This window comes from Phyllobates terribilis, unplaced genomic scaffold (assembly GCF_046119375.1).
Source record: "Phyllobates terribilis strain yellow unplaced genomic scaffold, ASM4611937v1 Scaffold_9__5_contigs__length_417890890, whole genome shotgun sequence".
In the NCBI taxonomy this organism is placed as follows: domain Eukaryota; kingdom Metazoa; phylum Chordata; class Amphibia; order Anura; family Dendrobatidae; genus Phyllobates; species Phyllobates terribilis.
In genome coordinates this window covers 89,653,681-89,673,623 of record NW_027362769.1, presented here as the reverse complement: position 1 = coordinate 89,673,623, position 19,943 = coordinate 89,653,681, and the positions used below count along the sequence as shown (strand labels likewise).

The window sequence follows — 19,943 nt, the reverse complement described above, 5'->3', positions numbered from 1 at the left end:
CTCAGGTCCGTCATCTGGTAAAAATATAAGGGACTTCCAAGTTACTGGTAGCAGACAGGCTCTGGAAAAGCGAAATGGCCCTTGCCCCCCCAAAAGAAATTCAGAAAATTTTGTGCTCCCAAATCGAAATGCCTATTCTGCAATAATTTGTTCTCCAATTGTCAAATAGCGCTCCGTCCCCCCCAGATCTCGCCGTATGGCTGAGTGGTACGATACAGCCACATATGGGGTATTGCCACTTTTAGAAGAAATTGTGTGGCACATTTCGGCACCATTTTTACCCATTGCCCTGTGTGAAAATGTAAAATCTGAGGGTAAAACATTTTTTTGTGGTAAAAATATAATTATGTTTTCTTCACTGCCCAATGGTATAAATTTAAAAATTAAAAAATACTCACTACTTCCCTAGATGAATTCCTTGAGAGGTGTAGTTTACAAAATGGGGTCACTTGTGGGGGTTTCTGCTGTTTCGGCATGTCAGCGACTCTTCAAATGTGACATGGTGTCTGCAACCTATCCCAGCCAACATAGCGCTCCTTTCTCTTCCGAACCCTGCCGTACACCAAAGCAGTGGTTTTCCCCCACATATGGGGTATCTGCGTGTTCAGGAGAAATTGCACAACAAATTTCATGGTGCAATTTATCCTGTTACACTTATGATAATGCAAAATTAAGGGATGAAAAAAACGTTTTTGTGGGAAAAATGTGAAAATTTTATTTTTACAGCTCAATATTATAAACTTCTGTTAAGCACCTTGGGGTTCAAGGTGCTCACCACACATCTAGATAAGTTCCCTAAGGGGTCTAGTTTCCAAAATGGTGTCACTTGTGGGGGGTTTCCACTGTTTAGGCACATCAGGGGCTCCCCAAATGCAACATGGCATCCGCTAATTATTCAAGCAAATTTTACATTCAAAAAGTCTAATGGCGCTCCTTCCCTTCCGAACCCTGCAGTGCGCCCAAACAGTGGTTTTCCCTCACATATGGGGTATCAGCGCGCTAATGAGAAATTGCACTACAAATTGTGTATTCCATTTTTTCCTGTTACCCTTGTGAAAATAAAAAAATTGGGTCTAAAGTAACATTTTTGTGAAAAAAAGTTAAATGTTCATTGTTTTCTTCCACATTCCAAAAATTCCCGTGAAACACCTGAAGGGTTAATAAACTTCTTGAATGTGGTTTTGAGCACCTTGAGGGGTGCAGTTTTTAGAATGGTGTCACTTTTGTGTCATAAAGACCCCTCAAAGTCACTTCAAATAAGATGTGGTCCCTAAAAAAAAAAAATGTTTTTGTAAATTTTGTTGGAAAAATGAGAAATCGCTGGTCAACTTTTAACCCTTATAGCTTCCTAGCAATCCTTAACAAGAAGGTGGGCACTGCTATGAAATAATAAATGTTATGGGGTGCTATAGTAACCTGATATAGTTACATAATATAAGAAAGAAGAGAAAAGACTCAGGATATACAACCATGCACACCCAATATTAGAAAAATGAAAAAATCTTTATTACATGATTACAGACTGACAACACAGAAAAATAAAAACAATTAAAAACAGACAAAGCATAGCAATATTCATAGGGGAGGAATAATGTAGTGTTCCAAAGTAATAAATCCCCCTAAAGCCACAGGTATCATTTAATATAATATATTTACCATCTCATAATACAATAAGGCTTATTGACCAAGCTATGTCACCCTAATGAAGGGTGGCACAGTACCACTAGACCAAATATGGATAATAAACCACGTACTCCCAAATAATCGAACCATACATAATAATAAATAGATCAAAGAATAGAGGAATGAGTGGAAGTAGTAGTCTGCTTAAACTAGGGGCCCTTGTAATATCAGCGTATGTCAAAACATATCATCCCACCTGGTATACGATATGGGATCATAAATGAAGGCCCTATATATAACCAAGCAGACACTCTTAAGTGGTCAAAGGAAAAGGTCAAAAATAATAAAGTGACATAGTTACCTGTTGGCACCAGAGACCCTACGCGTTACGCTGCTAGACCGCAGCTTCGTCAGGGGTATGTTGTCAGTGGACACATGTGTATATTAAATAGTCTATCCAATTTAGTGTGATTCCCTTCAGGTGAAAATAAATACCCTCACTAAGTCTCTCCAGTATCGTGGCGGATCGAACGATCATTTCCTGTTTCCACAGCGTGCGGCCCACGTGCTATGGTATGACACAACCGGAATTGAATAAGACGTCATATCCGGTCGGCGAAGCGCCGCCCCTTCCTATCACTCATGCGTTCCACCCAGACGCCATGGTGGAACGCAACCGGAACTAGACAGGAAACATCATATCCGGTTCTAGGAGCCGCCCCCATTGGGATCGCACGGGACATGGTCCCACAGCCACAAAAAAGAAAACAAGGCGCAAAAAACATATATATATGTAAATAAACACCCCCGGAAGTAGCGCGTCCGCTACAAAAAATGCACCGGTACAGAGACAAGAGGGCTAGCCCTAATCAAGAAAAATGCCTGACTAGGCCAAGAACAAGATGAAAGATGTAATTAGAATCAGAAAGTCACCAAATGTGCATAAGAGTGTGACCAATCATGACAATACAAACATAGACATAAGACAAACCAACCACAAATGAACATAAAACAGACAACAATCATATACAGATTGTGGGCCATTACAAGGTGGCTGATAAAGTCTAATGACAATACATATAATATGCATATAGATGTAAGGGCATGGCATTTGCAATGATGACCAGAGATTAGCTTGTTGTAAAATTAAAATTAAAATTAAAATTAAGGAGATGCACAAGCCAGCCACACGAGAGGAGATAACCGGAAAAATGGAGGAGAAAGAGAAAGGAAAAAGGAGGAAACCAGAGGGCCCTCAATCCAAAACGGGACTCTAACAGAAAGGATACCATGGGAATTTAAGCCAAGTAACCAGTAAATGAAAAGTCCTCATTTATACCCCTAGGGGCCACTGTATCAAGAACAAAAATCCACCTTGATTCAGATCTAAGTAGATCCTTAGTGTGATCCGGGTTACGTAAATTAGGCCTCATTTTTTGAAGACCCGTAACTCGCATTTTATTAGGGCTACCAGAATGGCATTGGAAAAAGTGCAGGGCCACTGATGAGCAAAAAAAATGTTGGTTCCAAAATTGTGCTGATGTAAAGTAGACATGTGGGAAATGTTATGTAATAACTATTTTGTGTGACATATCTCTTTGATTTAAGGGCATGAAAATTCAAAGTTTGAAAATTGCAAAATTTTCAAGATTTTCGCCAAATTTCAGATTTTTTTTCACAAATAAACGCAAGTGATATCGAAGAAATTTTACCACTGTCATGAAGTATAATATGTCATGAAAAAACTCAGAATCAGGGGGATCCGTTGAAGCGTTCCAGAGTAATTACTTCATAAAGTGACAGTGGTCAGAATTGAAAAAATTGGCCTGGTCACGAAGGCAAAAACGGGCTCTGGCGCGAAGTGGTTAAAGGCAGACCGACATCCCAAAATGCATGTTAAATGGGTTATACAGTGTTGTAGGGGACCCCCTATAAAAGCCATTCTACCACTGTACCTGTTACTGGTACAGTGCCTGAGAATTTAAATTTGCATATGAATTAAAAAGGAGGAGGCTTCGGTGCACCCTGCCTATGCCCAGCTGTGGGTGCACTCGGTGATCGTGCGCCTTTTTTTTTTTTTTTGGTATACTAGGACACCAGAAGTGTAGCGAGCGCCTTCAGAGACCATGCTTTGATTTGTCTTCAGTATTGAAACCATACATAAAACAGCAAAAGAAAAAAAACAAATGCCAGAATTGCCGTTTCTTGGTCGCTTTATTGGGGACGCAGGAGACCATGGATATACACAACTGCCGCCAGGAGGCTGACTCTAACAATTAAGCCAAACCTCCGACTCCTTAATTTTCTTGACTCCGACTCCACAGCACAGCCTCACTACTGAGCGTGTACATAAGGTGCAGCACAGATTCATCTCAACTAACAGCCAAGACCCTTAGATCAGGAACAGAACAGACATTTATAGGACATTTCAAAACTTTCCCAAATTTTTATGAAAACATTTACAGCACATCCTGCATTGTACTACTGTACCCAATTTATATATTTTCGGAGTCAGTCCATTTTATACCGACTCCAACTTCACAGCCCTGTATATAAAATCTATTATAACTTGTCAGCATTTTCTGAAAACTGTGTATGTATGTATGTATATATATATATATATATATATATATATATATATATATATATATATTTATATTTATATTTATATTTATATATTTATATTTATATATTTATATTTATTTATTTATTATAATTAATATTTTTTTTATTCATTTTACCATTAAAAAATAAATAACCTCACTCCGGAAACGTTCCGACATGGATAAGTATATAGCCAGGTACTTTGTTTACCATGGAATGAATGCTGTAAAAACAAAGCCCAAAAAAGAATTGGAGGAATTGTGGGGGTTTTTTGGTTTCCCACCACCACCATTTCATTCTACTTTGGATTATTTTTTGCTTGCTTTTCAGTACATTTTATGGTAAAATGAATGGTGTCAGTCAACTACAGCTAATCCCACAAAAACAAATACAAAAAAAAAAAAAAGTTCTCAAATGGTAAAGTCAATGAAAAATTGAAGGGGGAGTATACACAGGAGAGCAAAAAATGAAAAAATGTCCAGATTTTTAAGGGGTTAACTGGCAAACTGACAAGCAACCTATGATGGGCAATAATGCTTCAGTATACGGAGTTTTCCATGACACCATATGTGCTTTCGGGGCATCCTAAGAGCCATAACTTTTTGTATTTTTCTTTTAATGTTGCTGTTTCTGGTCAGTTTCTCCTTTTTACTAGAACCATTCTTGGATACAAGTGTTTCTTTCTCGGAGGATAGAGTAAGAGTCTTGACAGAGCAGCTGGAGCTGGTAGTTGAATTGCATGAATAGCGTCTTCCATTGTAGATACTGAAAACCCTCTCAAGTGAACGTCAACTAATATTGCAGTGATTTTGTGAAGTATGCATGCTTTTAACATTAATGGCAAACTTGCTGACTTTTGCAAGACTTTAAGTATTGGTTTACAGACACTGTTTGGCTGAGTGTGCATGTGTTTTTTAAATCTTGGAAAGAGGGGTGCTGATGCCACAATCCTCTGGTGCGGCCTATCTCACAGGAGAACAAAAGGTGTTCAAATTCAATCATCTGTTGCAAAGTCGTCGTCCCACTCCATACACATTAGGTGGTCTTCCGGTCCCCTTCTGGAGTACAGCTGCCTATGTAAGCTGGGGTCACATGGCGACAGTTTAGTTGTCCTATAGATTGGGCGCATCTTGCTGAAAGTTAGACGCCTTTCTCTTAGGCATTTTCTTAGTTAACTGACTTTAGACCTGCACCTAAAAGCTGTCACATATCAATAATGTGCAATTTATGACGTTACTTAGCCTTATCCACTTGTGAGGCATTAAAAAAAAAAAAAGTAGCATGTGGCTTATGATCTTTCTTTTTAGTGCAAAAACATTGAAGGGTACCTATTTTATTCTCTAGTCCCTTCCTAAAATGTGCATCAGAAAGGTGGAGGTCTGGGTCCTGTGACGTCCCCACCCCCCACGATCCTCCTGCGTGAGTGCATGCACAGAGTGGTGTACGGGCTCAGTGGAAGGTTTATGACCCTGTACACATTCCATCTATTTATCTCCATACCTTTTTATAGGACTGCAGTACTGCACTAATCTCAAATGGATGGTTGAGCCTGCATAGAGGTGGGTATACCAATTAGAGAACGGTTGAGCAAGCACTCATGCAGCCAACAACTATACCTCCAAACCCCTTCTTGGATTCATATGTTCTCAGTAGGAAGGGGATAAAAAAAGCTGCTGCTAGACACCTAGCAGTGGCTTGTCTGTATTAAATCATTATTCCCAAAAGCACAATGTGGTCCTACAATGATATAGACCTTTATTTGTTCCAATATACCGTATTTTTTTGGACTATAAGACGCACCTGGGTTTTAGAGGAGGAAAATAGAAAAAAATGTAAGCAAAAAATGTGGTCATGATGCACTGTTAAGGGGGAGGGGGTCTGCTGCTAACACTGTTACAGGGGTAATATCCCCCATCCTGGTATGCATGGCACCCCTCATCCCTTAACCTGGTATGCATGGCACCTCCACATCTTGGTATGTATGGACCTCCATCCCCATCACACACAAAAATAAAAACTCCTACTCTCCTTTCTTCCCTCTGCTCCAGCGTCGCGTCCTGGTGACTCATGGCATCCCTGCTATGCGCGCTCACACAGGGAGATCAGCTGCCGGAATAGTCACTGCTCCCTACGCTGGGACTGTTGGCTTTGGGAGCAGTGACTTCATTCTCCTTAATAGCAGGCGCACACTGTAGCCGCGCCATGGCTCCTGCAGCTGCCGGGCAATCGCGTGTGCCCGCTATTAAAGGTCATGAATATTCACCCCCTCTCCACTCCCAAGGGCATGAAGAGGGGGTGAATATTCATGCTCTTTAGTAGGTAGCAGGCACAAATGAGCGCTGCAGGAGCCACGGCTCCTGCAGTCACTGTATGCCCGTGATTGAGGAGAATGAATATTAACTGCTCCCCATGCCCGTGGGCGTGGGGAGCAGTGAATATTCATTTTCTTTAGCAGCGGGGACAGTGTAGGCTGCAGCAGCCACTCCTGCCTTCTGTGCCCCGCTCCTCCGCCACTGCCGTTCCCCCCCCATGCCCCTACCACCCACAGCAACAAGACATTAAATTAGAAGGTTTGGACTATAAGACGCACCCCCCACTTTCCTTCAAAATTTTGGAGGAACAATGTATGTCTTTATAGTCTGAAAAATACGGTAACTCTTTTTTAAATCTACTGTAATTTGTACAAATCACTCCCCTCCTCCCAAAGGATGCCCCTGCCGGCTCTGCCTCCACATCTGACAGAAATTGTATTCTACATTTACAATACATTCTTTACTGCACATTCCCTGCCTGAACGATTTTTATCTTCTGCCCTCTACATCAGTATAGCTGCAGTGGTGTTAGCTAGTTTTTAACATAGCTCAACTGTCCTGCACTCCTCCACAATGGAGCTTGTAAGAACAAGGTAGTGCAGAGCCAAGCTCTATTTCTGTCTGCCGCAGAATAACTGATCAGTGATGTGAAGCTGATCTGCTCCTAGCAGATGGTCCTCTAGGAGCCAGGTAACTATATAAAACCACACAGATATACTGATGCAGATGGCAGAAGATAGAATCGACCAGACAGGGTTCTGTACATGAGCATACAGTGCACACAGGCATAATGCGAATGCTGCACTTATATTAATTTGATTATTCAGCGATGTGGGGCTAGCCAGGAGCACCTAAGAGCGAGGGGCGTGAAGCACTGAGGAGAAGCAAATACTGTTGGAAAATTTAGTTTTAGAAGATGGCTAAATGGGCGGTCCTGTTCATTACGTGATAGAGATATCTCTATCTCTATTTAATAATCTATACAATGGATGTGAAATGAAGGTATGCCAACCCCTTTTAAGAGCAATAGGATCCAGCTTTTATGGTTGGGGGATAGTCTGGACACAGTCATGCACAGGAAATATTTGCCTGGTTCTGATACAATCAACCGGTTTGGCTGGCACTAATTTAATAAGTACAAGCTCCTTTTATCTGGTTTTCTATGATTACATCTTAACGATCACAGGCAGATCTCTTTAAATCTATCCTACTCCTTTTTAGGAGGACCTGAAACAGGAGCTCGATCAACAACTTTTCCAAATCGAGGTGGAAAAGAAACAGGCCTTAAATGTCTTACAAGAGGAAGTTCTGAGAATGGAGTCACAGAACCAGCTGGCCCTGCAGGAGCTCCGCGACCTGCACAAAGTAGAGGTTGAACATCAAACCATCAAACTGCAGGAAGAACTGAAGAAGGCAACCGAGGAGCTTCAGAAGCAGGAGGTCAGTGATTATCTAATAATCTGTCCTAGTATCTCTGTACATGGAGCCAGGACTAATTCTGTATTTCTTCTGGTGTTCGTACAGCTGGTTATTGCAGAACTTACTAGTGAACGTCAGGCTCTGTCCACAAATCTACAAGGACAGTCTGATCAGCAGCTGCGGTACCAGGAGGAGATCGAGCTGTTGAAGTGTCAGTCGGAGATGTTGCTGGAACAGCAAATCTGTCTCCTAAAAGTAAGACCTGCTAATACTTCCCCCTGGAAACATGTATGTATAGGGTACACAGGGTCTGTCCAAAACATTAAAAGTTGGAGGGCGCTGAAATATTCCTCATTAAATTGCAAACTTGGGGTGCTTTTACACTGAAACAAAAACCAAAAGAAGACCCTTAAAAAATACCTTTAATAGTTTCTTTTATAAAAAAGATACTCAATGGTACCTATGGAACAGAGTATACACACAAAAGCAAATATATACTTTGATATACTTCAATTATCATACAAAGGGAGGGATGTAAGACAACGATCCAAAATTGCCCTAGGTCACCCTAGTAGTAGATAATAGCCCACCTAAAGGCCAAGTATTTAGTTCACCCTAAGGGTTCGAATGATGTCCCCACTCATCAGTGGGTATAGCTAAACTCTCCCTATATCCCCATGCACACACAAGTGAAAAATATATCAAAATAAAAAATAATAAACAAATTGCAAAGCGTCAGATCAAGTAACAAGATGCCAGTCACATACAGTATCAAAAATGGACTAAATGAAAAATAGCCCGTTACACATGGCAATCAACTATACAAAATAGACTTAATCAACTATCGCCCGCAAGATGCCAATCACATACAGTATCAGAAATGGACTCAATTGAAAATAGCCCGTTACACGTAGCAATCACATATACAAAAAATGGGCTCCGTAAACTAACGTCCGTTTTTTGACATATCAGCTAGTACTTATTAAAAATATAGCTTATGGGACCTCAAGTTGCATGATGCCAATCAACATACAATATCAAAAATAGACTCAATCATAAATGGCCCGTTCACGGGGTATAAGCTAATGCTTATTAACACTACTCATTCTGGGATCATGAAAGAGATGATCAATTATAATCAAATACTAGAAAATTCAAAACTTAAAGTACTAATTAAGATGTCAGAGGATAAATATAGATAAATAAACATAATGCAAGAGTAAACTTAATATAGGATAATTCTTCTGAGATGTCCATCAATACTCATCAATATTATAAACCATAGGGCCACAATAAAATGACCCAAACAAAGATCACTAATGGAAGGTTATCAATGAATGTCTCAAATTGTAATAATCCCTCAGAAAAAAATCAAAAAAGGAGACGAAATATCATTCATAATGTCCCAGGCGTCATCAAATAAGGTAACAGTTATCCTCAGAAAAACATGACAAAATGTCCAATATTAATGTCCCAGCATCCGTAGTTATGCAGCATATCCTATCAAGGTGGTTGTAAAATATAAATAAATGGACTTATTCTTAAGTGCATTTCTTCTGAGATGACAGATGATATATTTCAAGCAATACATGTATCCAATTGTAGTAGTCCCTCAGAAAAAATATATATAAAAAAAAAAAAAGAAATGAAGCGACCATTCATACTGTCCCAGCAACAGCAATTATGCATCAGTTATCTTCGGAAAAAATGACAATGTCCATAATTGACATCCCAGCATCCGCAGTTATGCAGCGTATCCTATCAAGGTGGTTGCAAAAAATTAAATAAATGGACTTGTCTTAAATGCATTTCTTCTGAGATGACAGATGATATATTCCAGGCAATACATGTATCAAATTTTTATAGTCCCTCAGAAAAAATATATCAAGAAAAGGAATGAAGCGACCATTCATACTGTTCTAGCATCAGCAATTATGCAACAGTTATCCTCGCAAAAAATGACAAAATGTCCATTATTGACATCCCAGCATCTGCAGTTATGCAGTATATCCTATCAAGGTGGTTGCGAAAATAAGTCCATTTGTCTATCTTAAGCGCATTTCTTCTGAGATGACAGATGATATATTCCAGGCAATGTTCCTAGAGGGACCATGGAGATCATCCAGCCAAAAAGAATAATGGATTTACGATAAGGGGTTGTCAGCAGGTACGCCCATTCAGGTTTATCCAAAGAAAGTCCATCAATGAATGTCCCAAGGTGATATGCCAAACATGAGGTCCCATTGACCTAGTCCCAGTCCCTACGCGTTTCACCCCTTCCTCAGTATGGGGCTCATCAGGGGACAGACAGTATCAGAGGAGAAAGCCCATAATAGGTGCACAGCAAATGTGTGCTTCCATAATTCAAAAAACCGTATACTGTCTGTCCCCTGATGAGCCCCATACTGAGGAAGGGGTGAAACGTGTAGGGACTGGGACTAGGTCAATGGGACCTCATGTTTGGCATATCACCTTGGGACATTCATTGATGGACTTTCTTTGGATAAACCTGAATGGGCGTACCTGCTGACAACCCCTTATCGTAAATCCATTATTCTTTTTGGCTGGATGATCTCCATGGTCCCTCTAGGAACATTGCCTGGAATATATCATCTGTCATCTCAGAAGAAATGCGCTTAAGATAGACAAATGGACTTATTTTCGCAACCACCTTGATAGGATATACTGCATAACTGCAGATGCTGGGATGTCAATAATGGACATTTTGTCATTTTTTGCGAGGATAACTGTTGCATAATTGCTGATGCTAGAACAGTATGAATGGTCGCTTCATTCCTTTTCTTGATATATTTTTTCTGAGGGACTATAAAAATTTGATACATGTATTGCCTGGAATATATCATCTGTCATCTCAGAAGAAATGCATTTAAGACAAGTCCATTTATTTAATTTTTTGCAACCACCTTGATAGGATACGCTGCATAACTGCGGATGCTGGGATGTCAATTATGGACATTGTCATTTTTTCCGAAGATAACTGATGCATAATTGCTGTTGCTGGGACAGTATGAATGGTCGCTTCATTTCTTTTTTTTTTTTTATATATATTTTTTCTGAGGGACTACTACAATTGGATACATGTATTGCTTGAAATATATCATCTGTCATCTCAGAAGAAATGCACTTAAGAATAAGTCCATTTATTTATATTTTACAACCACCTTGATAGGATATGCTGCATAACTACGGATGCTGGGACATTAATATTGGACATTTTGTCATGTTTTTCTGAGGATAACTGTTACCTTATTTGATGACGCCTGGGACATTATGAATGATATTTCGTCTCCTTTTTTGATTTTTTTCTGAGGGATTATTACAATTTGAGACATTCATTGATAACCTTCCATTAGTGATCTTTGTTTGGGTCATTTTATTGTGGCCCTATGGTTTATAATATTGATGAGTATTGATGGACATCTCAGAAGAATTATCCTATATTAAGTTTACTCTTGCATTATGTTTATTTATCTATATTTATCCTCTGACATCTTAATTAGTACTTTAAGTTTTGAATTTTCTAGTATTTGATTATAATTGATCATTTCTTTCATGATCCCAGAATGAGTAGTGTTAATAAGCATTAGCTTATACCCCGTGAACGGGCCATTTATGATTGAGTCTATTTTTGATATTGTATGTTGATTGGCATCATGCAACTTGAGGTCCCATAAGCTATATTTTTAATAAGTACTAGCTGATATGTCAAAAAACGGACGTTAGTTTACGGAGCCCATTTTTTGTATATGTGATTGCTACGTGTAACGGGCTATTTTCAATTGAGTCCATTTCTGATACTGTATGTGATTGGCATCTTGCGGGCGATAGTTGATTAAGTCTATTTTGTATAGTTGATTGCCATGTGTAACGGGCTATTTTTCATTTAGTCCATTTTTGATACTGTATGTGACTGGCATCTTGTTACTTGATCTGACGCTTTGCAATTTGTTTATTATTTTTTATTTTGATATATTTTTCACTTGTGTGTGCATGGGGATATAGGGAGAGTTTAGCTATACCCACTGATGAGTGGGGACATCATTCGAACCCTTAGGGTGAACTAAATACTTGGCCTTTAGGTGGGCTATTATCTACTACTAGGGTGACCTAGGGCAATTTTGGATCGTTGTCTTACATCCCTCCCTTTGTATGATAATTGAAGTATATCAAAGTATATATTTGCTTTTGTGTGTATACTCTGTTCCATAGGTACCATTGAGTATCTTTTTTATAAAAGAAACTATTAAAGGTATTTTTTAAGGGTCTTCTTTTGGTTTTTGTTGCTTAGTTTTGTACCCTGGTTTTCCAACTTTTGTTGGTCTTTGTTGGTTTGTGCTTTTACACTGGCCGACCTGGGGTATTAAATGGCCGCAGATCAGCTACATATTTGTCAATTAGCGGTCATTTATTAACCTGTTTAGACAAGCTGACTGCACTAACAATAAAAAAAATTTTTTTGTTGACGCTTTGTATTTTATGATAATGGCAAATTTAGGTCGATTATACGTTTTTGCGTTTTATAAAAACATCAGAAATTTGACAAATTTGAGCAATTTTCAAACTTTGATTATCCATTTAATTCAGATGGCCATACCACATAAAATAGTTAATAATATTGACCTCGTGTCTGCATTTCACTTAATCTCCCTGAATGCATGTGTTTCCCCAGGATGAATTCTGTACAGAGAAAAGGTCTGCATTACAGGAGCTCGAAGAACAATTCAATAGAGACCTTGAAAAAGTGAGAGCGGAGCATCGAATGGAAAAGGATGACTTCATGAAGCAGCTGGAAGATAAAAAAACAGACGTGTTACAGGTGTGTACTGGATGTTTGGGTGAATTCACATGGAGCGGATTTGTTAATATGAGCGGCAGACGTGTCCTCAACATCTGCTGTGGATCACAGTAGAAGTTATAAATCTCTTCCACTCACTGCAAATTTCACTAAAACAGGCAGGATTACAACAAAAGATTACACTCTATACACAGTTGATAACGGGTTCCCACAATCACAATGGGAAATGTCACAGCTATCCCTGCTCCCCCTGCTTTCTCTGTGACACTTGCACACGCTCATTAGATGCTTTGGTACAAAGTATAGGGCCCTAGTCAGTCGGTTGCTTCTAATGTACATGTGAATTTCCTGAAACAGGAAGATGGTCTAAAAAAATAAAGCTCTAGTGGGGAAAACGACAAGAATTCTAATCTGTTTACGTACAAATGGTGATTTCAAAAATTAAAAATAAAAATGTGGGGAAAAAATACATTAAACTTTAAGCCTGATTTAAATAGGACACTTTCTGATGACCTGTTCACACCTGACTCGATAGCCCCACAGACCTGCAGGTTTGTGAAGTTTTGGCTTTTTTTTTTTTTTTCTTAAAATGAATCACAGAAATGATCCCATATTTTGGTTAACTTAAACTCCTGCTGATCCTAACCTGTCGCTCATTGAAATTGGTTAGATTTTAACTCTGTTAAACAGTAATGCGAGTTTTTTGGACTCTGTAGCCTGTTTTAAAATCCACGTTTCCACTGGTATAGTTCACGGTCGCAGCCGTAAGAGATGATTTTTTTTTTTCATATGACCTTTTTCTGGCTGTAGTCGTGATCGGTTTGGGCAAAATGCTGCTCCCAGAAACCTGCTACTTTACTATGTGGTCTAACCAATATCTGGGACAATTGAAGATTGACTCCAGCTTGAAAGTTATCCCTCATTAATGTCCTCACTGTCCCATCCCATCATATATGCAATGTGATCTTTGCTTCGATTGAGAAGAACAATCCGTTTTGGATCAAATACTATAATCTTTGAGTGGAAATAGTCACAGATGTATCCCTTGTTAATTTTTCAATACAAAATCGCAGCAGATGTATCTCTTAATGAACTGTTCTCTATGCACCTCCCGCACGGTTTGCATCATGTTCTGTCTGGAGTTTTCTTTTCCCAAGTCTTCTATATTGGGATCTGTTTTATTCTGGAGGAGCTCCACTTACGAGACCCTTCTGATGTGTGCGTGTTTTGTGTTTTTTTTTTTTTTCCTTAAAGGCTTTTGCACCAAATATTGCCATAATGTAATGCCTGAAACTCGTAAGTTTAAAGGTGTCAGTCTGTTAAATTATTCACTTTGCATGTAAAAGGAATCTCTGGGCGGGGAGGTGGCACGGCTGTGTCTTGTGTTTTGGTTTGTTAAGCTTCCAAGCTGTTGTCTCGGTGACTGGTGCAGACGTGAAGCTGTGAATACCACCATTTGCATTCACCAGCGAGAAGTGCCGGCTGACTGCTCTCTGCCAGCTTTAAGTTGCAAAAACTTGTGAGCACATAGCATGTCAGCCCCAGTAACTTTCTAGAAGCTGCAATAGAGAATGGAAAGAAGTAACTGCTTGTGGCCAACTTTGATTAGATGGTCTTGAAGAGCAACTTTAATACAAGGGATATCATGTTTGGGTCATGATCAGTTTTCTGTCCCTTTTCTCTATGATCCGTAATCCTCAGCTGCAGGATAAAGTCTCATCTTTAACTAAGGACATGGATGCGTCTCAATCCCAAATGGATGTTCTTGTGCAGAGAAGGGAGAGGGAAAACCAGGAAGGAGAGCACTTGGTGGCAATGCTGCAATCGGATGTGCATGCCGCCCAGCAAGAACGGTGAGTACTCAGCTGGGGTTACTCTGTCTCGAGGGTTTAGAAGCTTTTGCTGCAAGTCTATCAAACTTAAGGTTTATTATCAATTTACCTTAGGAAATATCCAACTTTGTATAAATACTATTTTAAGGGGTTATCTGGCAATGTCCAGAACCATTCAATTCTGTATCGGAAGTGGACTGAACGATGCCGATGATGTTACGACCAGCACATCTGCCGAGATTCATGATAAACCTGCGCATTCTGGCCGAGAGACGTGCATGATCGGTAGGTATTCTACACCTGACCAATACCTGCTGATCGTGCATGAATCTGGGTGATTGTATGGTTTATAACGTCATCAGTAGTGATGATCGTGCTTGCTCCATTAACCCGATCACCGAGCACGTTCGGGTGCTGCCCGAGTATTTTCGGCGTGCTCGACAACTATGTTCAAGCCGCCGCAGCTGCATGTATTGCGGCTGTTAGACAGCTGCGACACATGCAGGGATTGCCTGTTTGTTAGACAGCCACGACACATGCAGCCGCGGCAGCTCGAACATAGTTGTCAAGCACGCCGAAAAATACTTGGGCAGCACCCGAGCGTGCTTGGTGAAAGGGTTAACCGAGCACGCTCGATCATCACTAATCATCGGTGCCATTGATCTCCAATACTGGAGTAATAGCTTCTGGATGTCATAGAATAACCTTATTTAAGCAAAATTAATAAAACTGTTCTTGATAGCCTTGAAAATCTGAGCTCAGCTTGTATTTTTCTAGAGGCTTAAAAAAAAAGCTGCATTCTGCTGGTTGATGTGGAAAACAGTTAATAAATGAGGTGCCGTATGTATCTATGTATATTTGTAGATATTGAATGAAAAATGTTAAAATATATGGAGATAATAGTGAATGTGTTCAGTTTGACACTTGCCATCAAGCAGCTCCGAGACTGGGGCACAGAAGTGAGTATTAAGTCATTTAGTTTAATGTTAAACTAGGAACCTGATGTTCAGTTTTGTAAATTTTTAGACCAATTATATGATTTTTGGATGTGCCGTCCATGTCATGTTTCTTCTACAGTTATGACAAATTTAGTTTAATTTTTATATAAGCAGTCTCTGACGGTCTCCCTACTTCGAAGAGAAGGTTTCTCACGGGCTCCCGTTTTGAAGTGTTTAAACCCCATTAAATGCGTTTGTCAATGTTCTCAATAACCATTTAATTTTGTGCACCTACTAGGAGGAAGCTACAAGATTCCTGCCAGCGTCTTCTTAAGATTTTTGCAGATGTCCTTAAAAGCACTCTGGTGACTGAGGATTTAATCAGTAAAAAGATTGGTCTCTGCTTGGACAACAGCTTGTCTCAAACCGATGATGAAAGAACTATGGACAGCTTGGCAAAATCATTAGGTAGCCTTATCATTTCTTCATATGTTCACTTGAGTTGCAATGTACCTTGGAAGAGAAACTCCTGCTCTGGAGGATGTTCAGATTTTACTACTTTTTTTTTACCTAATTGGAGTTGGCATATTTTAAAGGGTGTTCTATTTTGTGTAATTTCTAGCTCCCTTACTAGACCATGCTTAAAGGAGTTCTCACAAAGTCACTGTCAATGGGCCTAATTGGGGTATTTAGATGCGAGTGGGGCTGCTTCCAGAGTGGGGCTGCTTCCAGAGTGGGGCTGCTTCCAGAGTGGGGCTGCTTCCAGAGTGGGGCTGCTTCCAGAGTGGGGCTGCTTCCAGAGTGGGGCTGCTTCCAGAGTGGGGCTGCTTCTGTAATGCTACGTTTTGTGTGACAGAATATCAACTTTCTGTATTCTAGCCATACGATAGTTTTAAGGAGGGTATATTGTTTCTAGCATTCAGTAACTTGTATAAATGTATTATGTACCCAATGTATTTAGTTGCTTTTTTCACTTTTCTTGTAACACAATAAATGTGCTACATGGTACTAGACTATTCTTCTGCTAATGAGAAACAAGCATATTTACTATGGGAAATCTTGTATATTCCAGATAAAAACCGCCTGAGCCCAGATTGTGAGACTATGACGGAGCACAGTCTGATGTCTTCTGATGAGGGCTATGAGTTGTCTGAGTATCTGTGTGACAGCGTGCTCGGTAGTTTGGAAGTCGGTCTGGAGAACGAGGAGAAAATCGTTCGCATGGGCCATCGTTTGCGTTCTGCTGTGGAGAGACTTCTGGACATGGTTACCGATTCTGCTCTTCAGGTATGTAATCCCTTCATTATGGAAGTTATGTAGAAGTAGTATATTTGTACAATATTTAATTGAGGGAACCGTTTTGATGATTTTGATATGTTACCATTAAAATATATTCCAGTTAGAGCAGACCCGTGAAATGCAGAAATGTTTTGAGGACGAATTTAAAAGCCGGAACCAGGACATGGCCCAAGTGGTAATTCAGAATCAGGACCTGCTGAAAGAGTTGGCAAAGGAGACGGAGGAAAAGAACCAACTGCAGTTGGAGCTGCATAAATCCCAGGGTATGAAGCCAGGCTAACAGCCCCCGTACACATCAGCCAATAACTCCTACACGGGAATGTTCGGCTTTGCCAAGCGCTGTGTGTTCTGAGAGCCGCTACCGGACTCCTCTGACGGCGGCAAACTCCTAGAGATGTCGTCGCCACATATTGTGAGACGTTCTGAGATATTGTGCCTGTTCCAAATCAAATTGTAAAATCTATAATATAACGCTGTAAGCATGTCTCTGTCTGAAGCCTTTATAGACTGCGCATGCGTGACGCGCAGTCTGGCTCCAGACAGAAGCAGGCATCCAGCCGTTACAGGTAAGAGGAGTGTATGGCGCTGGAGATCGCGGTATGCGTAGACATTGAACGCATACCGCGATCTCCGGCGCCATACTTAGATACTTACCTGACCGGGAGGAGCGTTGTCGCGGCGCCTCTCTTCGCCAGAGACCAGGGCAGGAGTGAGGCATCGGATCGGCGCATGCGCATAGCGCTATCTGGCACCATTTTACTGAAGACACATTTGCAGTGTGTCTTCAGCAAAATGGCGCCGGACAGCTCCTCCCCCGGCAGAACAGTTCGCAGCAGCGCTGGAGCACAGCGAAGAGAGGTGAGTATAAGTGTTGATTTTTTTTTTGCATGTGTGTACAGTGTGAAAGGGATGAGGGGGGCAACACATACCAGGATTGGGGGGCGAGGGGTGCCATACATACCAGGATTGGGGAGTGAGGGGACCACGCATACCTGGATTGGTGAGTGAGGGGATCATGCATACCAGGATTGGGGGGGTGAGGGGTACCACGCATACCAGGATTGGGGTGTGAGGGGACCATGCATACCAGGATTGGGGGGTGAGGGGACCACACATACCAGGATTGGGGGGTGAGGGGACCATGCATACCAGGATTGGGGGGTGAGGGGTACCATGCATACCAGGATTGGGGGGTGAGGGGTACCATGCATACCAGGATTGGGGGGTGAGGGGTTCCACGCATACCAGGATTGGGGGGTGAGGGGACCACGCATACCAGGATTGGGGGGTGAGGGGTACCATGCATACCAGGATTGGGGGGTGAGGGGTACCATGCATACCAGGATTGGGGGGTGAGGGGTTCCATGCATACCAGGATTGGGGGGTGAGGGGACCACGCATACCAGGATTGGGGGGTGAGGGGGACCATGCATACCAGGATTGTTGGGTGAGGGGTGCCATGCATGCCAGAATAGGGATGAGGGGTACCATACATACCAGGACAGGAATATGGGGCACCATGCATACCAGGATGAGGGGTACCAATCATACCAGGATAAGCATGAGGGGTGCCACGCATACCGGGATTGGGGGTGAGGGATGCCACGCATACCGGGTGTGGGGTTGGGGGGTGCCACGCATACCGGGATATGATGGTGGAGACAGAATGGGAGCAATGCAAATACCAGGAGGGCGGCTGCGCATACCAGCATGGGAGACCATTTACCAATAAAAATGCTCGCCACCCGGGCGTAGAACGGGTTCAATAGCTAGTTCAAATACGTGCACGGAAGAACTACATCTGATACATTGAGCATCAGGGCAGATCTGTTTTTATTACATCGTCGGTTAAGGTTTTTATAGCTTGTTAATAGTCCTACATGGTAACAATATAATTGGCTCAGCTTATTTCTACATATGTGCTGGCATTAGTAACTCCTTCTCACAGAGGGGGAAAAAAGAATCAACCCGCTGAAATTCATCAGAGTAGATCAATCGCTCCACCCAAGTTAATTTGTCAAAGTCGAGCGGCCTCCATACACATTAGAGTTTTGGCTGATAAAGTTAGCCAAACTCAACGATATCAGTTTAAGGGGGTGTTTAGAGAACTAATATGATAAAAGTGAGTGCTAACAAAGTTGTGTTGTTGTTCTTGAACTCTTTTTTCCTTAATGTACTAATGAAATGGAGATAAAGTTGTCTTATCGTGTGATACAGGTCTTATTGATGGTTTTGCCCTTGAGAAGGCTTCATTAGAGGAGGCTCTGGTGTCAAAGGAGAGTTCAGAGCACCGACTCGTAGTTGAACTAGAAAAATCACGTGAGCAGGTGAAGATTCTGACACAAGAACCCTGTGTATCTGGAAAGGAAAAGGAAGTGCTGCAGAGACTGCAGGAGGTCTTGTCTGGCAGTGACATTGACGCTGGTGAGAGTCTTGGAATAATAAAGTATATGGGTTTGAAAGAAACATTAGTAACTGCTCTTGCTTAACGGGAAACTAGTCAACTTGTGAATGATTTACTTGGTGTTAAAATAGATCTATATCACACATGGACAATTTCAATAGGTAAAAATAATATTGGGTTAACTGTTTTAAATTATAGTATGTAATTTATACTCTGGCAGTAAAATTTGTACTCAAATCATAGACAATATAGTAATTATTGTTCAGGGTTGTCTACTACTCAGCCCCTTCTTAAATACTTTATTCTCAAGTGTAAAATAAAAATCCCCATACTCTCTTCCTGTACTGGCGCCTTTCCAGCAATTGTTGGCGCCAGGTCTCCCAAGGTCTGTGTGACAGTGTCACGTGAGCCCTGCTGCCAATCATCGGTTGTCAATGGGCTGCAGTGCTCACACCTTCCCCAGATGTCCAAGGTTCTCCGAAGGAAATGAATTCACAGCAGCTCATTAGTAGCCAGTGATGTCACATGAGCCTTGGGAGATTCAACATTGCTGGAATGGTGTTGGTAAAGTAGGGAGATATAGGCTTTTTTGGGGGGCTAGGAGGGGATATGGTATTTGAGGGGTTGTCAAAGTTGGAAAAACACCCTTTAAAGTGAAAAAAAATCATTTCCATCTTGTTGCTCATTGTTTAACAG

The 19,943-nt window shown here is 41.1% G+C and overlaps 1 protein-coding gene across 5 annotated transcripts in view; it reads left to right on the top strand.

Moving 5' to 3' along the window:
• PCNT (pericentrin) overlaps window positions 1-19,943 on the top strand; it is a 105,337-nt gene that overhangs the window by 34,865 nt on the left and 50,529 nt on the right. For all 5 annotated transcript variants that reach the window (XM_073646761.1, XM_073646758.1, XM_073646757.1 and 2 more), the window contains 8 exons: window positions 7,761-7,979; window positions 8,064-8,213; window positions 12,649-12,795; window positions 14,476-14,627; window positions 15,843-16,012; window positions 16,617-16,831; window positions 16,944-17,106; window positions 19,061-19,267. In XM_073646761.1, coding sequence (XP_073502862.1) covers window positions 7,761-7,979; window positions 8,064-8,213; window positions 12,649-12,795; window positions 14,476-14,627; window positions 15,843-16,012; window positions 16,617-16,831; window positions 16,944-17,106; window positions 19,061-19,267 — 1,423 coding nt within the window. The remainder of the gene's footprint in view (window positions 1-7,760; window positions 7,980-8,063; window positions 8,214-12,648; window positions 12,796-14,475; window positions 14,628-15,842; window positions 16,013-16,616; window positions 16,832-16,943; window positions 17,107-19,060; window positions 19,268-19,943) is intronic.